The sequence below is a fragment of the Pseudopipra pipra genome, chromosome 10 (genome assembly GCF_036250125.1).
Source record: "Pseudopipra pipra isolate bDixPip1 chromosome 10, bDixPip1.hap1, whole genome shotgun sequence".
In the NCBI taxonomy this organism is placed as follows: Eukaryota; Metazoa; Chordata; class Aves; order Passeriformes; family Pipridae; genus Pseudopipra; species Pseudopipra pipra.
The window spans coordinates 19,882,930-19,903,974 of NC_087558.1; the positions used below are offsets into that span (position 1 = coordinate 19,882,930).

Consider the following 21,045-nt stretch of genomic DNA (forward strand, 5'->3'; position numbering starts at 1 on the left):
AACTTCAAAGAAGTGGAATTCATTTAATTCTCTGTATGCTTGAGAGGGTTAAGATAAGGCCATATAAAGGTACAAAGTTTATTGGCTGTGTGAATATGTCACTTAAAAAAATAAAAAAATCCTAAACCACAGAAATATGCAACCAGTGCCACCTATGTTTAAAGAATTCTTCTCTTCAGTACATTTCAAATATAAGTAGCCTCACCTTGCCAAACCCCTGAAAGGTCTCCAAGTAAGGAACTATGAAGATGTATGTATAAAACAAAGAAATAAGGATCTTAAACTTTGATATTTTTTAATTCCAGCGAACTGATTCTAATCTGTTCTGAACATTGATATATATACCTACATCAATATTTAAAAAACCCAAAAACCCCAGAGAGACCAGCCTACAACAAAGCTGAGATATGTCTGGAGTTTCAACTCCGATACCAAAAGAAAAAAAATGGTAGAGCAAAACTCTGGATGTTTAAAGCTTCTACTCTATTTTAAAGCTTTTATTATCATACATTATTCATTTCTTTCTAGCAGCATTGAATATCTTGAGGATATTCATATCCTACTCCTTACTTAAACTAAGAGTGCTAATCATACTGATCTTTGATTAAGGCTTTACTCTTCTGATTGTTATTTTCCTATGTTGGCAGCTTGATAGATATTACCATGTACATTTAAGTAAAATAATTAACTGAACTGGTTTTTCTCCCCTCTGGAAGTATTGTTTATGCTTGCTTCCCCTAATTCCTAGCTTTAAATGGAAGCATTCCATTTATAAAAAAAATTGGCCACTATGAATTGTAAAATTAAATATTTAGGCATCTTAGTAGAATGGATTAAATGTCAACTGTGTCATCTAATACAAGGAAATATCTATTAAAAATACATTTGATAGTAGATATTTTCTCATAACACTAGAAAGCTGGGAAACAAAAAATTCTCAGTGTATTGCCAAATTGAAAACCATGCATAATTCAGCACTCAAATTGAATTTTAATCTTTTCATAATGCTTCGGGAAATATTTTATACTTATGAAAAGTAAGGGAGATAAAGAACATTACAAACCAAATAATTGGTTTTATGTTCAGGCAGAAATTATGAAATAGCTAATAGAAATAGGTTATTTAAATCAGAGATAGGAACAGGAGGCACACTGGACATTACAGATTCACAGCCAAGTTTACACGATTGTTGAAGGAAATTAAAAAATATGGTTATGAGGAATTCAGGAAACTTTTCATCATAAAAGGGAATAGTGAACCCCTTTAAGATTTGAAACAGGACAAGCTGAAAGAAGCAGCTGCCCCTCAGTAGACACTGCTACACTTTCTTACAATGGTCTTTCAGAGCACCACCTTGTAACTAAATCCCTCCCTGCACACTGGCTATTGCTGCCTCCCCGAGCGCCCCTTTGCACAAATCACCAGTCTCTAGTAAAAAAATATTTCTTTCAAACCCAAGGACAAAGGGGATTCTCAGTCTGAGACCTATAGGGAACAATACTTCCAAAATTACTGCCTCTGGATTGGTAGAAGGGTCACTGCCAGTAACAAAAAAGCAAACAAAAACCATTGCAGTTGGTGTCAACACCAAGAAAGTTTCCAGCAGAAAGAACCAGTACTGGCATTTCATTCACACTGTGAAAGAACAGTGTTTCTTTAGAGACGTAATACAGATGCCCTTCTTAAATTTATTCTGATTCCATAGCATTAGTCAAACTACCAAAGGATATCTATCCTAAGGACAGATATAAAGGAATATTTGATTCATGAGCAATCCCACACCCCACACAGTTTGGCTCAATAGGCCTACAAGAAGATATTTATAAAAAAACCAAACCAGTTGTTTCACTACCTCATCCACTTCAAACTACTTTGAAAACACCTGCTCGACAGGACACATTTATCATACCTTTCAGGCAGATTCTCCCATTCCTCCTCAGTTATCATGACTTGGAATAATTATTTGTTCTTATTTCCTCTTGTAGTTTTGTACTGTAGTCTTGAACTTCCACGCAAAGCAATTCCTCAAACTACAAGATAAGTCTTTGGCAGCAGGAAAGGATATCTACCCCTTCTTCAACTTTGTGGCCCACATATTTTTGAGGTCTCTGATGTGCAAACCAACTTTTTCTACATGTTGTGCCTTGGGGAAGAGCTGAGATCTGGGTCCCTGTTTCATCCAGACCATCCTGCAGATGAGAGTGCCAAGGTAAACACTTAACTGTAGGTTTGTAGGGACTTCAAAACCAGGACACCTATTTGAATTAACAGTGTCCAAGATTTCCACATCCTGACACAAATCCCAACCGTGCTTGGATATTACTGCTGGTTTCAGCAGATGGCTGCACATTCAGAATTAGTCATGGTGCTAACAGAGTTGGCAAAAAAAAAAAAAAAAAGTTTATTTCTCTTTTACTACTACTTCTGCTCATTTTCAGCCACAATGAAGATCCTGGTCTCATACCAGTGATAAAGATTAGCTGGTTTGCTGCAGCAGTTGATTCATTTTGCTTCATAGGTAATTGCATTTTGTTTGATAGTCAATTTTGCAATTCTTCAAGGGCTTGAAATTAGGAAGATAAGGCCCATCAGGAAAGTTAGCCCCTACTTGCTGAGCACAGGAAGAAGGTTATGCAGTAGAAATATACCATTTTTACAGATGAGACTGGGAAAAAAGCCAAGGAACTGCTGTCAGCATTTCAGTAGAAGAAATGAAAACTAGATCCAGGACTTGAGTCATCATTAATAGAGTAGAGGGTTCAAATAGGTCTTTAATATTTAATTCTATATGTATAATTTTAAATCCATTACACTTTTGATATTTGCAGATCTAACAGTCATTTATTTGCTGCACTAACATGGCCACAATCATGAAATAGAAGATGAAGTGCTATTCCAGAAAAACTGGAGAGGGAGGGAAGGTGGTTGGGAATTTTGGCTCAGATCAAATATTTAGCTGTTTCTATTTCTCGAGAGCAGTTGGGATGGTCAGTTTTCCCAGAACAGCACTATTTTGTGTCACATACTTTAGACAGACCAAAAATGAACATTGTCATATATTACTATTATTTGTTTTTACTCATTAGTGTTCTAAAACACTGAAGCTGCTTTATGTATCAATGAAACAATTACTTCCCCTTGGAAACCAAGGGGCACATTATTTAATTTAGCCACAGAACTGAGCTTTTGGAGCTGTCCAGTCTTTTGAGCAATCAGATCTATTAACAAAAATAAATAAACCCCCCCATTTCCTCCTCTTATGTCTGAAAAGAAAAGATTCACTGAAGTCACAGCATGTGGCCTATTATTCTTATCAGTTGTATAGTAAATATGAGACCTCTAAATAAATCAATTAGAAATACCTGCAAAAGAGCTTTTTGAAGCAAAGCTATTTTCCTGAACAGAAGGGAGAGTAAACTAGAAAAAAATTATTGGCCAGACCCATGTGTGTCTTACTGGACCAGATCCAAACTGCATTCACTTTTCTCAGTAGAGCAGCAAAAACTCATGCCAGATGAAACTCTGACTTGTTATCATTTCAAACACATCTTGTCCATTTTCTTAACAAACTCAAGTTAATCCATTAAATGCACAAATGGCCTCTAGACTCTTCCAATGCAAAGAATTAATAGTGTCTTCATGAAAGGGTCTCATTTTTCTTTTCTGAAATGCATTCCTGAAGCAAGGAACAGAAAGCATTCCTGTAACTGTCAACAGGTGCAACACTGACAGAGTGATGCTCTGCAGATGTGTGTCAGTGCACGTCAAAGGGGGGTACTGGCACGAGGTTCTAGTGTTAGTGATGAGATCACTTAGATCAGAATTCCTATGACAACTACAGTGCTGTGTGACAAGGAAAAAAAAAAAGGACAGGAAAACAGACCATAAATACACCCACATATTTATTTGTGGTGTAACGGAAAAGGCAGCTTCCATTTAACTTTAAAAGCCTACCAAATTAAATTAAAACTACACTGTCATCACCTATGGTTACAACCACTATACCTAGAAACAGGAAAAAATAAAAAAACCCTTTTTGTATAACCTCTTGGTGCACAAAGAATGAACAGCTGAGATTACTCTGTCCCCTACATGAAGGGCTCAGCACCCAGCACATGCCATTCCATGGAGCACTGCAGCTCACAATGGACAGTTCTAATGGACTGATTACAACCAGAATAATTTGATAGACAACAGAGCATGAGAATTGTGTCTTTAAGTTCTATTTCAAGTGCAGACTGTGATAAATAAAATGGCAAGAAATCTAAAATTAAATGCTTATCAAGTGGAGACAATTGAAAAATTTGCAATAAGCCATGAGAGGCAAACATCTACATTTCAGGATCGTTCTACCTCTTACAAGTGTCTACAGGAAATAAAATGAAAGTTTTAAAATGCTAAGAATTTTTTGCTTAAGGAAATAAATATACACAGACATATTCTTTATATATATACTTATAGGAAGCTGATGTACATGCCTGTACTTTTGACCAGTTTGGACAGGGCCCTGAAACTGAAGCAAGTGTGGTTTTGAAAATCGTAGAAGGCATCTTGCAAAACAAAAAAAGGAACATTCAAGACAGAAAATATTCCAATTAATGTTGGAATATGAAAGAGTAAGGATTGCATATATAACAGTCCTCAGGTTCAGCAGCAATTATATTAATAACATTCATTTATTTCAAGAGATTCTTACATGTGGATAGTCACCAAATAATGAGTGGTGATCAACACAGGCATCTAAGTGACTCCCCAAAATCTGTGTCAGATGAGAGAATTAAATTTTGATTTCTGAAGTCCTGTGGGCTCCAATTCCTTTAAGGAACAGTTACACATACAAGCCTTTGGTCAAAGAAGAAATTATAAGAATTTATAATTCTTAGAAAAGAACAACAAAATGAGCGTATGAGAAAACTGGCTGACAGGTGAGGTGGAAACACAAGCTGGCAGATCACAGCCTTTCTCAGTCAATTCAAGAATGTGTTGACAACCAATGGAAGAGAGGGAAGACTCTTTCACTCCTAAGTTGTTTCCATTGTCATCAGCAAAACAGCACGTAATGGCTTAAGTGCAGAATACTGAAATATTAATTCCTGTGCCCTAGTTTTATGCTCTGTGCACTCTCCTGAAGTGTGATAAGTTACTTATTTTGGTTGCCTGATAAAAAATTTATCAATTCTGGCCAGTGGAAACCTCTTAAAAAGTCTGGTTTTACTCAAGTGTAAACTCAAAAACCAGCACCGCAAAGCAGCTTTGGTGCATTCAAAAAGCAGAAAAGCACAGTGCAATATCACACATGAGATACAGTTTTCAATAAATTATACTGAATTATAGTAATTCTCTCAATGCAAAAGATTATTAAGTCTGAAAATTTTACACAGATGAAGACAAACTCAGAATAAATATTATAACATTATAACAAAACTACCTGAAGCGTTCAGCACGTCTTTCCTTCTGTGTATTCAGGCTACTGTTTCCCAGAGTTTACCTACTGATTTATCAATCTCAAAAATTAATTATAAGCCAAGATCAGTACAGCTTATTTCCCATTAGGTCTAGGAATAACAATGACTCAGTTTTCTCTTTTTTTATTCAAAGCTGAATGCCCACTTTTAAATCTGCTTTCACTTACCTGCTGATGTTTGGATTTTTCCATGTTTATTATAGGAACAGAGTTCAAAATCTCATATTTTCATAATAAAAGTGTCCCAGAATGACTTAATAAAAAGTTGGTATTATTTATGTATGGTTTGGACTTGCAATTTAAAGTCAGTATCTTCTCTGATTAAGAGTCATTCTCAAGGGTGAGCATAAGAACTACCTTCATCTGCAGTAGAGCAATTTCAAAAACTGGCCTAGGAAGCTGCATGCTATTTTAAACAAAGTAGTTGTACTTCAGTCTCTTACTGAGGATTACAGACTAATTCACACAGAAATTGCACTGTGGGCAATAATTCCCATTCAGCTAAATTACAATGAAAACTTTACTGCCTTGGCTTCCTCATGGCAGTGTTGTCCTCCTAGAAGGTGATCATTAAAAATCCCAAAATGTAAACAGCCTATGGCTCCAGATACTTCACCCAGTCATCCAATGCCTTTGACCCAGTGTTATTTCAAACCTTAGCAAACCTTCTTATGGTGAATCAGTTTAAAATCTGTGAAAACAATTAAAACACCACCATATTTTAAGATGGTCTATAGCTTTCTAGCTTTTAAAGAGTTTATTTGCAACCTTTAAATATGCTTTCAGAGTTATTATTAGTTTTCTTATTCTAAAAATTCTCTTGCTGTTCTGAGAAGTTGTTCTTTTTTTGTTTTTCAACTCTTAGGAAGTTGGGCCACCACCTCTACACCTGCCTAGTTACAGCATTAGGACAGACACACATGGAAGTGTTCATCCCTGAGCAGTTTATTCCTTCTCTTCTATGAATATAACATGATATTGAAATAAAAACTAAAAAATAAATCAGCATGGGGGGGGGGTATTTCTGTATCTAATTCTGCCCAAAGCCACAGTCATTGGCAAGAAAAGTTCTAACCAAGTTTACTTTTACCTGTAAAACCACAACAACAAACAGATTACACAGGGACTCAGAGAAAGCTGTCATTTTTCTGCTGTGCTATCACATGCACATATAAAAGCACACTTTCCAGTGATCAGTAGGCAGTGCCTTCTACTTAAATCTTGCAGATTAAAGCATAAGACTATTTTGTTTTCAGTGCATCAGCTGTGTTTTCAGCCCCATACCCAGCAGCCTTTGGCTTCTCCAGTGACACTGATAATCTGCCATATGTGGCACATCCTATAGCAGCACAGCCCTAGAGAGATTGGACTGAGATCAACAACACTGTTTGTTGTAAAGGGCATTGAGAATCTGACAGATGGCAACAGCTGGGTCAAATTCGATTCAAGGGGGGACTTTTTAATCAAAAATTTTATACAAAGCGTATGGGGCTTTTCATCGCATATGATTTCTCCCTCATTGCACACGATTTCCACTGCCTTTCATGATGCTGTTACGAGCAGGCAGTTCCCACAGAACAGCCAATTTCCACAAATAAGAACAGCGCTGAATGAGCATAAATGGATAAACATTCATTCAAGTCAACAGAGCTGCATAATTTTGCCCTTTGGCCTACCTATAGTTTTAGTGAAACGCTGCAGAGGTGAAGCCCTGGGAGAAGAGGCCACACAGAAACACAGCTCTCAGCTCCAATGGAGTTGCCAGTTGGGATGCAGAAGCTTTGGTGTCCTAAATACCGTGTTCTAGTCCAAAACCACCTAGAAGCTGATGCTAAATTACTGTCATCCTTTCAGTTCTGGCATGCCTATTCATTACAGTGTTACAGAGCATTTGATTTCTGTGCTCTGGACTCCACATCAAACACCACGTTAGCTCTTCCTGCCTTCATCCATGGCTTTTTTCATTAGCACACCTGGAAGCTCTCCAAGGCAAGCATCAGTGAGGAGCTGAAGTCTCATCAGAAATATCCATCAAATCTGTCACATGTACTAACAAATCAATCAAGTACCAATGCACCTTTCAAAAAACTTTTTGAGCAGCTGGTTAAAAAGTGACCCACCTGACTCAAACTTTCCAACAAAACACTCTGGGCCTGACACACTGTGGTTATTATATCCACTGCTGCAGAATAACACTTACTTAAATTTCTTCGTCATATAGCAGAAATAAGTTAATTTTAAATGCCTGAATTAAATTTAAATTTAATTAATAATTCCAAATTAATGAGTTAAATTTAAATATAGTTTTCTTATGAAGATTAATTTCTATAATAGGTTGGTAATTGCTCTCATTTGTGAATCCAAACTATTTTCCTCTTGTTTTAAAACTAATCTAAAAAGCAAGTAAGTTATAGTCCGTTATGATTTTTAAAAATTAAGGAACAAATCAGAAATTTAAAAATTCAACTCACATTTTCAAAGGTAATGTAAGTCTGTTTTGCCATAGTTATCTTACCTTGCTAATTGGCACACCAATAAACTGGAGTCACTTTCAAACAAGTAACTAATAGTTATCACTTAGAAGAGCTAGTTCTTTTTCTCTCAATCTTTGTATTATTTTCTAATCTTCACAGAAGAGACAATGCTATAAGTGAGGGAATTGTTCTGTGATGTAAATGAGTTTATTACAGAAGTAGTGTAATACAAGTGTGTGTGTGTGTATACAACAGGCATGTGCTGGTTAATTGTGTCCAAAAGATGCTATTACAGCACAGAAATTTTAAAATCATGTGCATCCTAAATGCCTATAACATACCTACCTATATTTTACCTATTCGTGCCTTCATGAGTTTTCACTAAGAACAGAATGTCTCAAATTCAGGGTCATGGAAGGGCACGACAAACAAATCAATTTACAATCCATCAGACAGAAACAAAATATTGGGAGTGTGGTGGGACCCAGAGGGGCTGGAAAGAAAGCAAGAATCCGAGTGAGACCATGTAGTTATCCAAAGAAAAGGATCAGGGCATCAGGAAGATGACTGAAGCTGTTTAGAGAGTATTGGTTGGTGATTTCACATCATTTAAACACACCACTGTGTCCTCCTAAATTAAACATGCCTGAGCCAATTAGCTGGGCAACTCTAATTTGCCATCATGGCAGGAGCAGATGATAATGAGGGCTCTGTAGAGCTTGTGAGGTGGCAGATCTTGAAATAGTGCAAAAGACTCAGCAAATGATATATTCAGTTTTCTAAAAAACTTCTGAACTCTTTTTTTTTCTGATTGTCATCCCCCTCGTAATGAAGGAGGCAACAAAGCAAAAACATCTTAAATTGTCTCCACTGTCCTCTCTGCACTGCCTTTCAGTCTGAGAAACAGGAGTCATCCTGACATCAGAGAACATGTAAAATAAGACAAAGACTTGGTCCATTTAATACAAAAGCATCAGGCTTCTCTTTTAAATGAAAAGGTTGTTTCTGAATCACTGAACAAAATTCCTATGCACTAGTCCAGTGTCACTGGCAAAGAACACAATCAGTGTTGGTCCTAAGAGATTCTCCAGATAGCTGGAATAAGGTTAGGTATTTCTAATTGCGCCATTCTTTTTGCTTGGGACTGTGTTTTCAATTATAAATGTATTAGATTTGATACTCCTAGCCAGCATGCAGATTCATATCCTTTGGAACTATTATAGTGTAATTTTTTTAACCAGTAATCCAGAGCAACAGGCACTTGGATGACATCTGGGTGTCGCTGCGGCAGGACACCTTTCAAAAGAAAGTTTTATACTATTTAACACGGGACAAAAAAAATGCCAAACTGGCCAAAGGGATATTCCATACTGTATGTGTATAAACCAGGGGGAAAGATGGCCAGGGGCTGCAGCTCATGAACTAACATTGGTTATCACTTAGATATTCTAATTCTGTTATTATTTTCTTTCCTTTTCTGTTCCTTTAAACTGTCTTTAGCTCAACCCATGAATTCTCCATGTTTTCCCTGATTCTCTCCCCAGTCCCACTGGGGTGGGAGAGTGCAGGAAAAGCTGTGTGGTGTTTAGCTGCCTGCCAGGTGAAACCACAACAAGATCAATAGAACATAAAAGGTCAGAAGGGAGATTATGTGCAGTAAAAAGTCCATTATATCTTGTAATAAAATCTTTCCTGTAAAAAGCGATTTAAAATTAAGAGTAAATTAATATATTGCATTTAACATGAAACAAAGACAGATGTCCAACAGCATGACAAGTTTGAATCCCTACCAATCTCTTGCATAACCAAAATTTTCACACAATGACAGTTAACCAGAAAATTAAGTCCCACTGAGAGACAAATTTCCCAAATGATTCAATTCCGGATAATATAGGTTCTTCTTAAAGTAGTATTCAACTATTTATTTAAAGATTGCATTGAAAATATCTTAGCATGTTTAACCATTAATTTCATATCTCATAAGCTGCCATATTACTGAGAGGTCTGATGTTAGTGTCTACTCATTTTTAATACACTCTAAAAAACACTGGGACAATGACAACTAAACGAGTGCTTATATGCTGTCAAGGTTCACAAGAGACATGTGGCCTCTGATGACTGTTATGTGATTACAGTCAATCCAGAACTGCTGTACAAGATAATTCACTCTGGGTGTGAATCCCTGCCAGGGTGTTCACTCAATACCATGTGGTCATTTTGCCCTAAGAGTGAACTGTACGAGTCACTCTGCTGTCAACTGTCTTCAATGTACTTTCTTCTGATTTTTATACGGGCACAAAACACATAAAGAACATTCATGGCTTAGCAGTCACGTAAAGTTAAACCACTGGTATTAAGGATTTTTATTCATAACTAACATTTTATAAGTCTCCATTTTTTTAGTGTATTGTACATAGCTGTACTAGTTGAGAGTGAAGAGAATAGGGCGAGTGGAAGATGTCCCTGCCCATGGCAGGGGATGGAATGAGATTACCTTTAAGGTCCCTTCCAACCCAAAGCATTCTGTAATTCTGTGATTCTCATACCCAGTGCAGCAAGAGTATATGTGACTGTGTAATAGCTAAAATAAGGATCCTGACAACCGAATATACCAGATACACTTGACTGTGTCTGGTATTTCCACATGATGTAGCTATACCAAAGCCATCCAGCCTCTCTGGATTTGCAGATATCTTAAAATGTAGGCAATTAATTTTTTTAAGTCCCTTGAAGCCTGCTTTAACAAAATTGCATGGAATGAAAGCCAAACAAAACCTAGATATTTTATTAGCCCTGTTGTTCTTAATATGTCTCCTCAGAAAACCCAGTCAATTTTTACAGCATTTCTCTCAGTTCTCCTTGCTGCCTCACTGTATCTCAGTGGGATCAGTACCATTCACAACAGCCCTGTGACATTTCCCTACACATATAACATGATTAAGAAAATACTTGGTTCTTTACATCATCTGTTATTATCATAAACAATTGGGTATTTTATTTCTTGATATTAAATCCATAATGGCCAAGAACAAACACTAGATCTATTCAACAATAAGTATATCTAATTTGTTCCACATTTTTTGTACAAAACAGGACATATTTAATTTCTTCTTTGCAAAACAGAACCCCAAGACTAAACCCTCAAGAAATTATTTTTTAATTTTGAGAACCAACAACTTAAAACATTTCTCCACAATGCACCCTATCTCAGCAGTCTTCAGCGTTTTTGTAAGAATACACTTCCCCACTGCACTGTTTGCCAAGAGTTTCTCTTCCTGTCTCTGCTGTGCCTCAGTAATGCATCTGCCTGAGCAGCTGGGAGCTGTGACAGCCAGAGCCAGAGCTGTGTAACCACATTGATGGGCATCTCTGGCACTACTGCTCACTCGGGTTCAACACCCACACTAATCCAATTGTTACACCTACTAAAAACATACTACACACCTATCTCACAAAAGATTATGGAACAGAAGACAGCAACAGCTGAGAGTAGCAAATCCTCCTTGTGCTTGGTGCTGCACTCAGAGACTGTTCAGGGCTCTGTGATCATTGAGATAAAAGCACTTACAAGATTTTTTTTTTATACAATCCAAACATACAAGAAACAGGACAGTGGAGGAAACCACAGATCAGGAAAACAAATTGGTTTGACCCATTTCACACACCCAGAAACAGGACAATTGAGTAGAAAATCAATGACCTAAACCACCTGTCCAGAGTTTGAATTCTTTATATTCTCCTTCCCAGTTTTCCTTCATGAAAGTAGCATCACATACATTTTTAAGGCTGCCCTAGCAAGCAAAGGGATCAACAGCACTTTGAGGCTATTGAGAGTATCTGTTCTAATCCAGAAAAATAACTTTTTTTCAGTTGGGAGTGAAAAACAGCAGGTTTAAAGGAAAGGGGAGTTTCTTAACTATTATTTCCACAAGAGAATCATTGGCCAATAAGCACAAGAAACTCTAAAAATTAAATAGTTATCTATTTAGGCTGTTCTTTTAAAATGTTTTTATTATTTAGAAACCATTACAGACAAGTGACATGTCCCTGCTCCTTACACTGACTCAAGAAGGTCCATTCTGAGGAATACATTTCAAAGCCTTTTGATTTTATTTTAAAAGCAAACTGGAATCCTGTGGTGCCAATTTTATTGCAGTAAACTTTTAAGTGGTGAAAATTTCAAGTTCATTTGTTACGTTACTAACACTTTATGGTATTATAATCTATTTTTTAACACTTCATAGTATTGTAAATTATTTTTCTAAGTCTGTATAAATAATGCTTCATGCCTTTACAAGCAATCTATTATAATATTCATCATCATTCACCTAAGAACATGACAACACAGGAACACACACATAAAAGGAAATATTTATGTAAAGAGATAGACATCATTGAATTAATGGAGAGACCATGGAAGGGATGAAAGTGTGAAGACAGATATTAGAGGGGAATTTGCATCATTTGACTCAGTTGTTTATTCCTTCCTTGAGCCCTCTCACTACTTCTTTCAGCCCTCCCTCTGAGAGACCTTTATGTTACTGTAGTACTGGAAGTAAAGATGGGCACGGCTAAGGAATTCTCAGGTTGACATACTTTCGAAAGCAAAAATGAACAGGTCAAGTTTACTGCTTCTTGGATATCCAATAATGAAGAGACTCAAACTACGCAAAATGAAAAATTGTACCAGGGGTATCATTCTTGCTTGTTTCAACCTATTCCCTGTCCATCTTCATGCCTTGCAGTTATTCTCGCTGGCATGATTTTTAACATAGTTTCATTTATACCAATAAATGTTTGAAAATGTTTATTCCACCTGAAATTGTAAAAACTGAGGCAGTTATGATATCCACTGCAAGTTTAATGATGAGGTCTAACTACAGAAGCTTTACATTTTTCACCTGCTCACACCTATTTGGTGAGCACTTATTTTAACATATGAGCCTGTTCAAACCTAAGGCAGCCCTCAATGTATCACTCAACCCAGAGTAAGAGAACTATTCCTCATCCTTTTTATCTCCAAACAGATATACTTCCTTTGCCGTCCTTCCTCTAACGTTCAGAATTTAAAGTCATTAAGGACACTTCTCTGATTTTAGAGAACAGCTGAGAAGAGTAGATTCCTCGCTTAACTACATAGCAAAAAATAACATCTCAAAGCAAGTTACAGACTTAATTCACTCCAAAACATTCCATGGCAGAGAAAAAAAAATTGTTAAAATAGTGTCTCCACAAAATAAATTATTTTCTGCAGCTTTTAAAATGTTTTCCTGAAAATAAACAGGTAACAGAGGTAGTTCATTGAAATAAATGACTTCAAATTTCCACTGCAGATTCAAGCACATTGTTCACAGTGTACTTTTTAACTAAAAGCATTGGTACTCAGACAGAAAGGCTTCATTATTTTCAAAGAAAGAGTGTGAGACAAAATCTACATCCATAGTCAGAGGAAAATAGCAGCTACCAATTTTTGGACCTATAGGCTTAGCAATTCCAGTACTTCCCACTTAGGTTTATCTCTAGTATTCTGAACAGCCCAGAAGTTTATTAACTCACACTATTTTCCTGGTAACATCAGTTATAACTTGTTTTAACAAAACAGTGTTTTACTTAAATGCTTATTTAGTACAGTTCGTGCCAGATTCTGTCCCTGTCCTATTGTGCAAGTTTGCATATCCACAGTAAAATCCTGCCCTATTTTTCAAAAGATCACATCTTATTTATAAAAAAAATTACTCAAAACCAGTTCCAATTTATTTCAAATCAGTATTTTCCATAAATAGTCTTAAAGTCCAAGTGATTATCAGACTGGAATTAGGTGATTATGCTACTTCTTTCTTTCTAGCTTCAAGTAATTTAACATATTTAAGTGTAATAAAGTTTATTTCAATGTTCCCATTCATTATTCATTTAACCTGCCAAAAGCAACTTCCATTCACTCTCCATGCATTCAGGTCTCATTTTCTTCCTAACCAATTACTCCTGCAATGACAGACCACTTAGCAGCTCCTAAAAGCTCCATTAGAACAGCCTGAATCCTCAAACCTTTAGTCTCCTTTGGAGACATTGATGTTGCCTACTATTATTTCACTACTGTAAAAGCGACTAAGAAAAATAATCAAACTTACATGAAACTTCAAGAACAAAAAATAACCAAACCCCAAATCCCTCATCTCTGCACTTCAGGGACAAACCAACAGAGGTCACTGTCAAAGTGATTGATTTTTTGGTGCATTCTAAATCTGAAACTTGAGCGTGTATCACTCTACCTTTACTGGACGAGGAGCAGCACCCCCTAGCCCAAAACCAGCATCTCTGGACCTGATTGTGATATTGCCAATCTTTTATTTTTCCTTAGGTTACTATGAAGAGATTCTTTTTTGCCTTTGAAGGCTACATCCTTAACTAATTAAGCTACATTAATAAATGTAAACTTCAAAAATAGAAGTCAAAAAATTATTAAAAAAATTTTTAGAAAAAACTGCAATACTCCATGGCTTCACTTGAAGTTCAGATTTTTTGATCATGCATAGTTTTCACAGAGAAATATTTAACACCAATTAATTCTGGGCATCATAAACTGACAGCATGTTTTAAGTCTGGCTGACAGTGAGTTTGAAATTATAATATTCAGAATCACAATTTTAAAATAATTTCTGTATCAAAATTATGTGCCAAATAGATAGCTTCTGTTATTAATGCCACTGCTTATCAATGCAAATAAACAAACGGGAAGGCCAGACAGCTTCACAGTTTGAAAGAGAGAAATGGGATTTTGTTTTCAGCCCCTGGGTGTAAGTGGACTGACAACTACTGGATTTGCCGTGGTGCAGCTGGGAATACACAGTCCTCTGAACTGCTAAAATAACAAAGATGATCTGAGAGAGCTTGTGGTTGCAGCTTGTGGTTTAGTGAATATTCTGACATCCTCCTTGGCTAGGTTTCATTGTTTCCTTATTCTTTATAGTGGTTTCAAGAGAGCCAAAATACAGCCAGAGACTGGGACTCCATCTGCAACTGCTTCTGAGACACAGATGATTTGTCTCTGTGGAGGCAGGAACATCTGACCTCGCTTAAAAAGACTATCTACAAATTTATCAAGAGCATAAAAGTAGCTTAAGACGTAGTGGGCCCAACTCACTGGTTGAATTATCCAGCTTAACCTTAACACATTGCACTCAAGTGCAAGTCTGAAAATGCTGACACAGAGATGAGTTCAAGGTAAGAAAGAGCATCCATCACTTCATTGTTCTGAAAGTTTCCCCTTATTTCTGTGCTTCAGGTCTGTATCAGACAGCAGAACATCCCCCCCCCCCCCCCCCCCCGTGCTGCTTAAGATGCTCACAGTGCTTTTAGAGAGAAATATAAAAAACTGCTTAGAGAAAAAAAAAAAATGGGAATACTCTGCTCCTCTGCTCTGCCTAGCTATTGTGGATAGGACTAAAACTAATGGGCAAAAACTGCAGTACAGAAAGTTTGGACTAAACATCCTGAAAATCAGTGAGCATGGTGAAGTGTGGAACAGATCGCCCAGGGAAGCTGTTGCATCTCTGTCACTACAGATCTTTAAGATTAGTACAGAAAACTATTCATCAGGAATGACACAGGAATAAAGGGTCCTGCCTTGGGCAGGAGGATGGACTGGAAGCATCCTGAAGTTTCTTTCAGATCTATTTTTGCACAACATTGCTGAGGAAATGTTGTTGCTCTTATTGAAATGCAGATAGCTGTCCTTTCCAAAAGCCTTCCGTAATCTTGCAGCATTTTGTGAGGGCTCTTGCTATCACAGAAACAGAATGCTGTCAAATTGATTTAGTGGATCTCACCTTGTTTCCAGCCAAACCACCCCTAAGCCTGAAAGTCAAATCCTTGAAGTGATTACCAGCCTCTTCACCAGAATGTGAGCTGACTGTTGTATGGCTGAGCCTGCAGGTTGGTGTAAGATTAATTGAAGTCACATTCCTTCTTTTGGGTGCATTTTATTATATGTTTTTCAAGAGAGATTCCTCTGATGGATTTCCCTAACTGAGATAATAAGCCCATACTGCACCTACACAATGCCTGCAATTTCTTCATGTTTTTTTGTGGAATTTTCTTTAGGTTTTGGGGGGGAAGGGGGGGGTGTTTACCAAGGAGGTTGGGAGGGGATGGGGAAATGCCTGTGATACCCTGCAAAAGGCTCCAGGCTACTGAGGTGAGTCTAATTATTTTAAAGATCAGTTGTATGTCAACACCAGTGTGTGAAAATCCTTTCCAGGTCAGTACTTGAAAAATTGAAATATGGAAAAACTGTTATTCCTTCTCACACTTACAAGCTTACAATGGTACTTTTTCAAGCTTTCCTTCAAAACCAGACAACTGAAAAATATACTTGCATGGAAAAGAGAAAGTGGGTACGTTTATACCATGCTGATTTTTACATATACTTCAATTATTCACAATAAATTCATAAGATAAAGAGACACCAAAAACCATTTATTGCAATCTTGCGAAAGACTTCATGCTCCAGTTATGAAATAGCCCTTAAGAAATGATCACATTTGACAGCCAGCATTTTCACAGGCACATTTAGTCCTGTTAGTCTCTCCTTAGTCCTTCCTGGAAACACAGCCCTTTTGAGAAGGTAACTGCATAGAAGATTCCTTTTTCTCCTGTCATCAGCCTTGATGTTAAAAATTATACAGAGGTGGGGAAAAAAAGTGCAGATTATAATAATTTTCTCTTGTGACCACTCGGGTTTGATGTGCACCATAATGTGTATCCTGCTAGAAGGGGTTGACAGACTTACTTCAGTAGCCATGGTGATGAAAAAAGCACAGGTACAGGGAAAAACATTAAAGTTTCCATAAGAGAAAAAGAAAATACTGTTTACAGTTTAGAGAAGGTCTATGCCACAAGTAACATTTAAATTAAAAAAATAGGAATAGGAAAATGGGTATGGAAAACAACTGAAAGCACTAAGGGCAGATAAGAAACACTGAATAAAAAATGTGTCTTAATAGCTCAATTCTGCTGTAGTGCTTAATAACAAAGGGGTTATTTGGTGAATGATTAATTGCTCAGGTGAAAAATATGAAATGCATAAACTACTTGTGCACCAGGGCAATCAACAGGGGCAAGGTGCTCTGTGCAGTGCTCAAAGCATCCCTGATAATACACAGCTTGGAGCTGGAAAACTAACCCCACTTCCAGGCTGAACTTAGAGCCCGTCCTGGTTCCTGTAAGCCAGAGTTGTACAGCAGAGCTGTGCTTTCCTGCCTGGAAAGGACAGTGCAATCCCACTATCTGCTAGTACCTGCTGTGGGTAGTGCACATCTTGTCTCCAGCCCTGGGGAGCACAGTGCCAGGCCATCTGCAGATATCCCTCACTGTGGTTCCCAAAGCACAATGCAGATTATTTGGAGACAAAGCCTCAGTGAGACTCAAAGTCTCCAATGAGGCCCCTGAGCACTCATTTTGACATGCCAGGCTTTCTGGCTTGAGATTACTGCTCCTCCCTGCTGGAGATCTCCTGCCTTGGCCACAAACATAAGGACTCCCTACCCTTCCTTCCACAAGTTAAGCATGGATCCGAAAGGACTACAAACTCACTAGCAAGATAAAATTATGGAATAAATAACTACAAATAATAGTAAATGTACAATCTAAATATACATTTCACCTACCATGACCTGTCATATCTTTCAATGATAAACGCTGTAAATTTCCCAAATGGAAGAGGAGCACTTAAAAGGGAGTAAACTAAGAAAAGCAGAGAGATCCACATAACATCTGTCCACATAACATCCAGGTATATATTCAGGATGGTTCCTGGGTATCCCCCAGGAACATCAACCTCGTGGTTATCTTGATGTGCTTCCTGTTAGTTCCATTTTGTTTCTATAGAACTTAAGCACATGTGCAAAGTGAAAGGATATACAGCAGCTGGGTTGGGGTTTGGTTGGTTGGTTTGGGATTTGGGTTTTGTTTTGGTTTGTTGGAGGGACTCATTTGTTCAAGGAGATCTAAGTAGATATCTCAGCAGAAACCAAAACCTGCCCTGATATATTGTTGAATCTGGGCCTATTAAAAAAAAACCAAAACAACAAAAATGCAAAATGTTTCTAAATATTATATCTCTTTTCTTCTGCAATATTTGGACAAAATACTGAAAATATTAACAGAGTGATGACAAAGGAACTGCTGGAGCTCTGATTCTGTTACGATGGAAGACTGATATATTATACTGTACAAAAAGTTTTTCAACAGTTAAACAAAATATGGCCATAGAAGATATACCATGTTACCTCACTATTAAATGTACAACTACTGAATATTGTTAATGTTGTAGCTGTATCTATTTCAGCTTTCTCCTACTAAATACATTACAGAAATTGAATTTTCCATAAAAACCTACAATAAATTAATGATATTATGAAACCAAATAAAACTACATGATACTAAAGCAGAAATTAAAAGAGAAATAACAAATTCCTCCAACAATTTAAAAAGGTAAGAGTGTTTAAAAAGAAGCACATGTTTTTCCAAACATGTAGGGAATCCAGGTGCTTCAAGGGAATTAAGGGTTCAATCAGTACTTTATTATTGCAGATCACTAGGCCAAATGTACAATATTATCTGGAAATGAATCATTAATATCAGGGAATACACAGAAAGTATTTTCCCACCTAGACACTTCTTATATTATAAATAATTAAAATCAATAAACAAAGATAAATTAAAATACTGCCTAATGTAATCACGTAAGCCAGTCTAAGTTCAGTACTTCAAAGGAAGATTTTCTACATGAAAAGTAAATCACTGCTTAATGAAAAACGTGTTGATTCTCCCAATGTAAAAACTGAAGAAAATAATTAGGCTACCAAATTCCCAGTCAGCACAGTTTGCAGTGTCAGTGAAAACAGCATGATTATCGTTCCTTTAAGGATCCCAGGGGAATGCAAGCAAAAGAAGCAAAAGAACATCCTTAGTAATAGAAAAATTTAAAAAAATAAAATTAAAAGGGCATCTTTTCACTAGGAATCAATCTTCATTCCTAAATAGCTGTACCTGAAGATTTCACAGATAGGTTTAGTTTAGCAAGGGTTTCATCTAAGTTTACATTATTGTTCAACACAAACATTTGGAAGAATGAATTGCACACGCATGTGAAGTTACCAATATAACACAAAAGTGGTCTCAAATACAATACAGAATACTGTTTATCATTCAAAAATAACTTGGAAACAAGCATTTTTCCTCAGCTACAAAAAGTAATAACTAATTTAGGACACCTCATCCTGCACATCTTTGTATGAAGTGACCCTGCTTTGATTTTAATTAGCACCTCCCAGTTCAGGGCTGGCTGTTTGTGTTTGAATGGACACTGATTATGCCTCTATTAGCAAATAACTCTGTGCCATGGGAAGGGATCAGCAGACAAAAGGGTTTCATACCAAGGTTGCTATACCAATATGCACAAGCTGTTTGAGGCTTTTACCTCTGACTAAATAGAGCTCCCTCCACTGAACATCCCCAGTGGATGAGAAAGAAAAGGGTTCTGTGCAACAAAGAACCATGGGGCACTATGAGTCACAAACAAATGTTGATATTAAATTGCAGTTCAATAAATAAAAAACATTTGTGAATCCCTCTTTGGCAGGGTATGGATTGATGCCAGTAGGTGCTTTTTGGGGAAAATGTCTAATAACAGTTCTTTCATGATGCTGTAAAATGCTGTTTGGGCCAAGCACTTGGACTTGCTGCTTACTGAGCATGACTGTACTCCATAAGAACAAGGATCCTTATCTTACTAGTCCCTTTCCTTATATGAGGGACACTCTCAGGCAATAGCATGTTTTTGACAACTGCATCTTTTGAGGATCTTCAAAACAGCTGTCAAGCCTCACTGTTCTCCTTCTTCTTCAAAAAGAAGAAAATGGAACAGGGAATTTAAAAGAAAACTTACTTCACATGCAAAAGTACTCTATTCTGCTTAAGGAACTCATATGACAGAATAAGTGTCAGGAAAAATAGACTTAACACAGATGAAAACTTCCATACGACACACATCTATCATGCAGCAACCTGAGCAAAAATCTTCAAAAACACCATTAAAATTTCTGTCCAAGCCTTGACAGTTATAAAGTACTCACACAGTAACACATGATTTGAGCAACTTTAAATATTTGTCACACAGTTTTTCCACAGCCAGGGAGAAGAATAAGAAGAGAGAAAGCAGGGGTTGTTGTTTCTGAACAAAATTAACTAACGTATTGTTACTTTAAGCAAATATAATGACTCATTTCTATAATGGGAAATTCAAATTTAATTACAGAAATATTGTGTTTTATTAAAAAATGCATTGATAGTGGAAGCCTGCTGTATTATGCTGTTAATAATCTCTTTTGTCTTGAAACAAATGAGCAGACACATCCATTGTAAGAGACACCTCAATTCAAGGTCTGTGGGCCAATGGTCAGGTCCTGAGTACTCAGACACAGCCTTTACACGACCTTCACACGTCCTTCAAATTACATCATCTCTGCACTGCAAATCCCATCCTTAAAATGCTAATAAATTCATACTACAATCCATAAGCTCAAGTGCTGCTGCCAGTGTATATTCCTACCTGCAAAGGGAACAGGTGCATCTTTGTCCAAAGCAACAAGGGGAGGATCCAAAATTACAGTGTCATTGTTCTCAGTTATGATTCCGTGGTAAGATGTCTCAATCCAGGGTTTGTGTTTGTTCACTGGAAGAGAAAAAACACACCTAATTAATTTGGTTTGTGTTTTACATGCATTTAGCTCATTTTATTTTTAAAGAGAAATTATTTAACATATGCCCAATATCAATGTTATCACTCAAAAGCCACTAAAAAAAGCCCAAAGTACTTCATAAACATTCAAATATCAAAACAAAGTGACGTGTATTGTACCGTAATTCACTGACAAGAAAAACACTGACAGACATCCCTCCAATTAAGACACCAAAAGCAAAACACAATTTTCAAAGTATTTTTAATGTGTTCTCAATTGTCAGACATAATTAGGGGCAGACACTTTTGAAGGAATTGCTTTCAGTTGCAAAGCTCTGATGCAAGAGAAAGGACAACCAGAGAAACAC

General features: G+C 36.9%; 1 protein-coding gene across 1 annotated transcript in view; it reads right to left on the bottom strand.

Moving 5' to 3' along the window:
- The window catches only part of CLSTN2 (calsyntenin 2), a 318,827-nt gene that overhangs the window by 163,528 nt on the left and 134,254 nt on the right, over positions 1–21,045 (bottom strand). Inside the window, exon 2 of the mRNA XM_064666566.1 lies at positions 20,549–20,671. Within this exon, the coding sequence (XP_064522636.1) occupies positions 20,549–20,671 (123 nt within the window). The remainder of the gene's footprint in view (positions 1–20,548; positions 20,672–21,045) is intronic.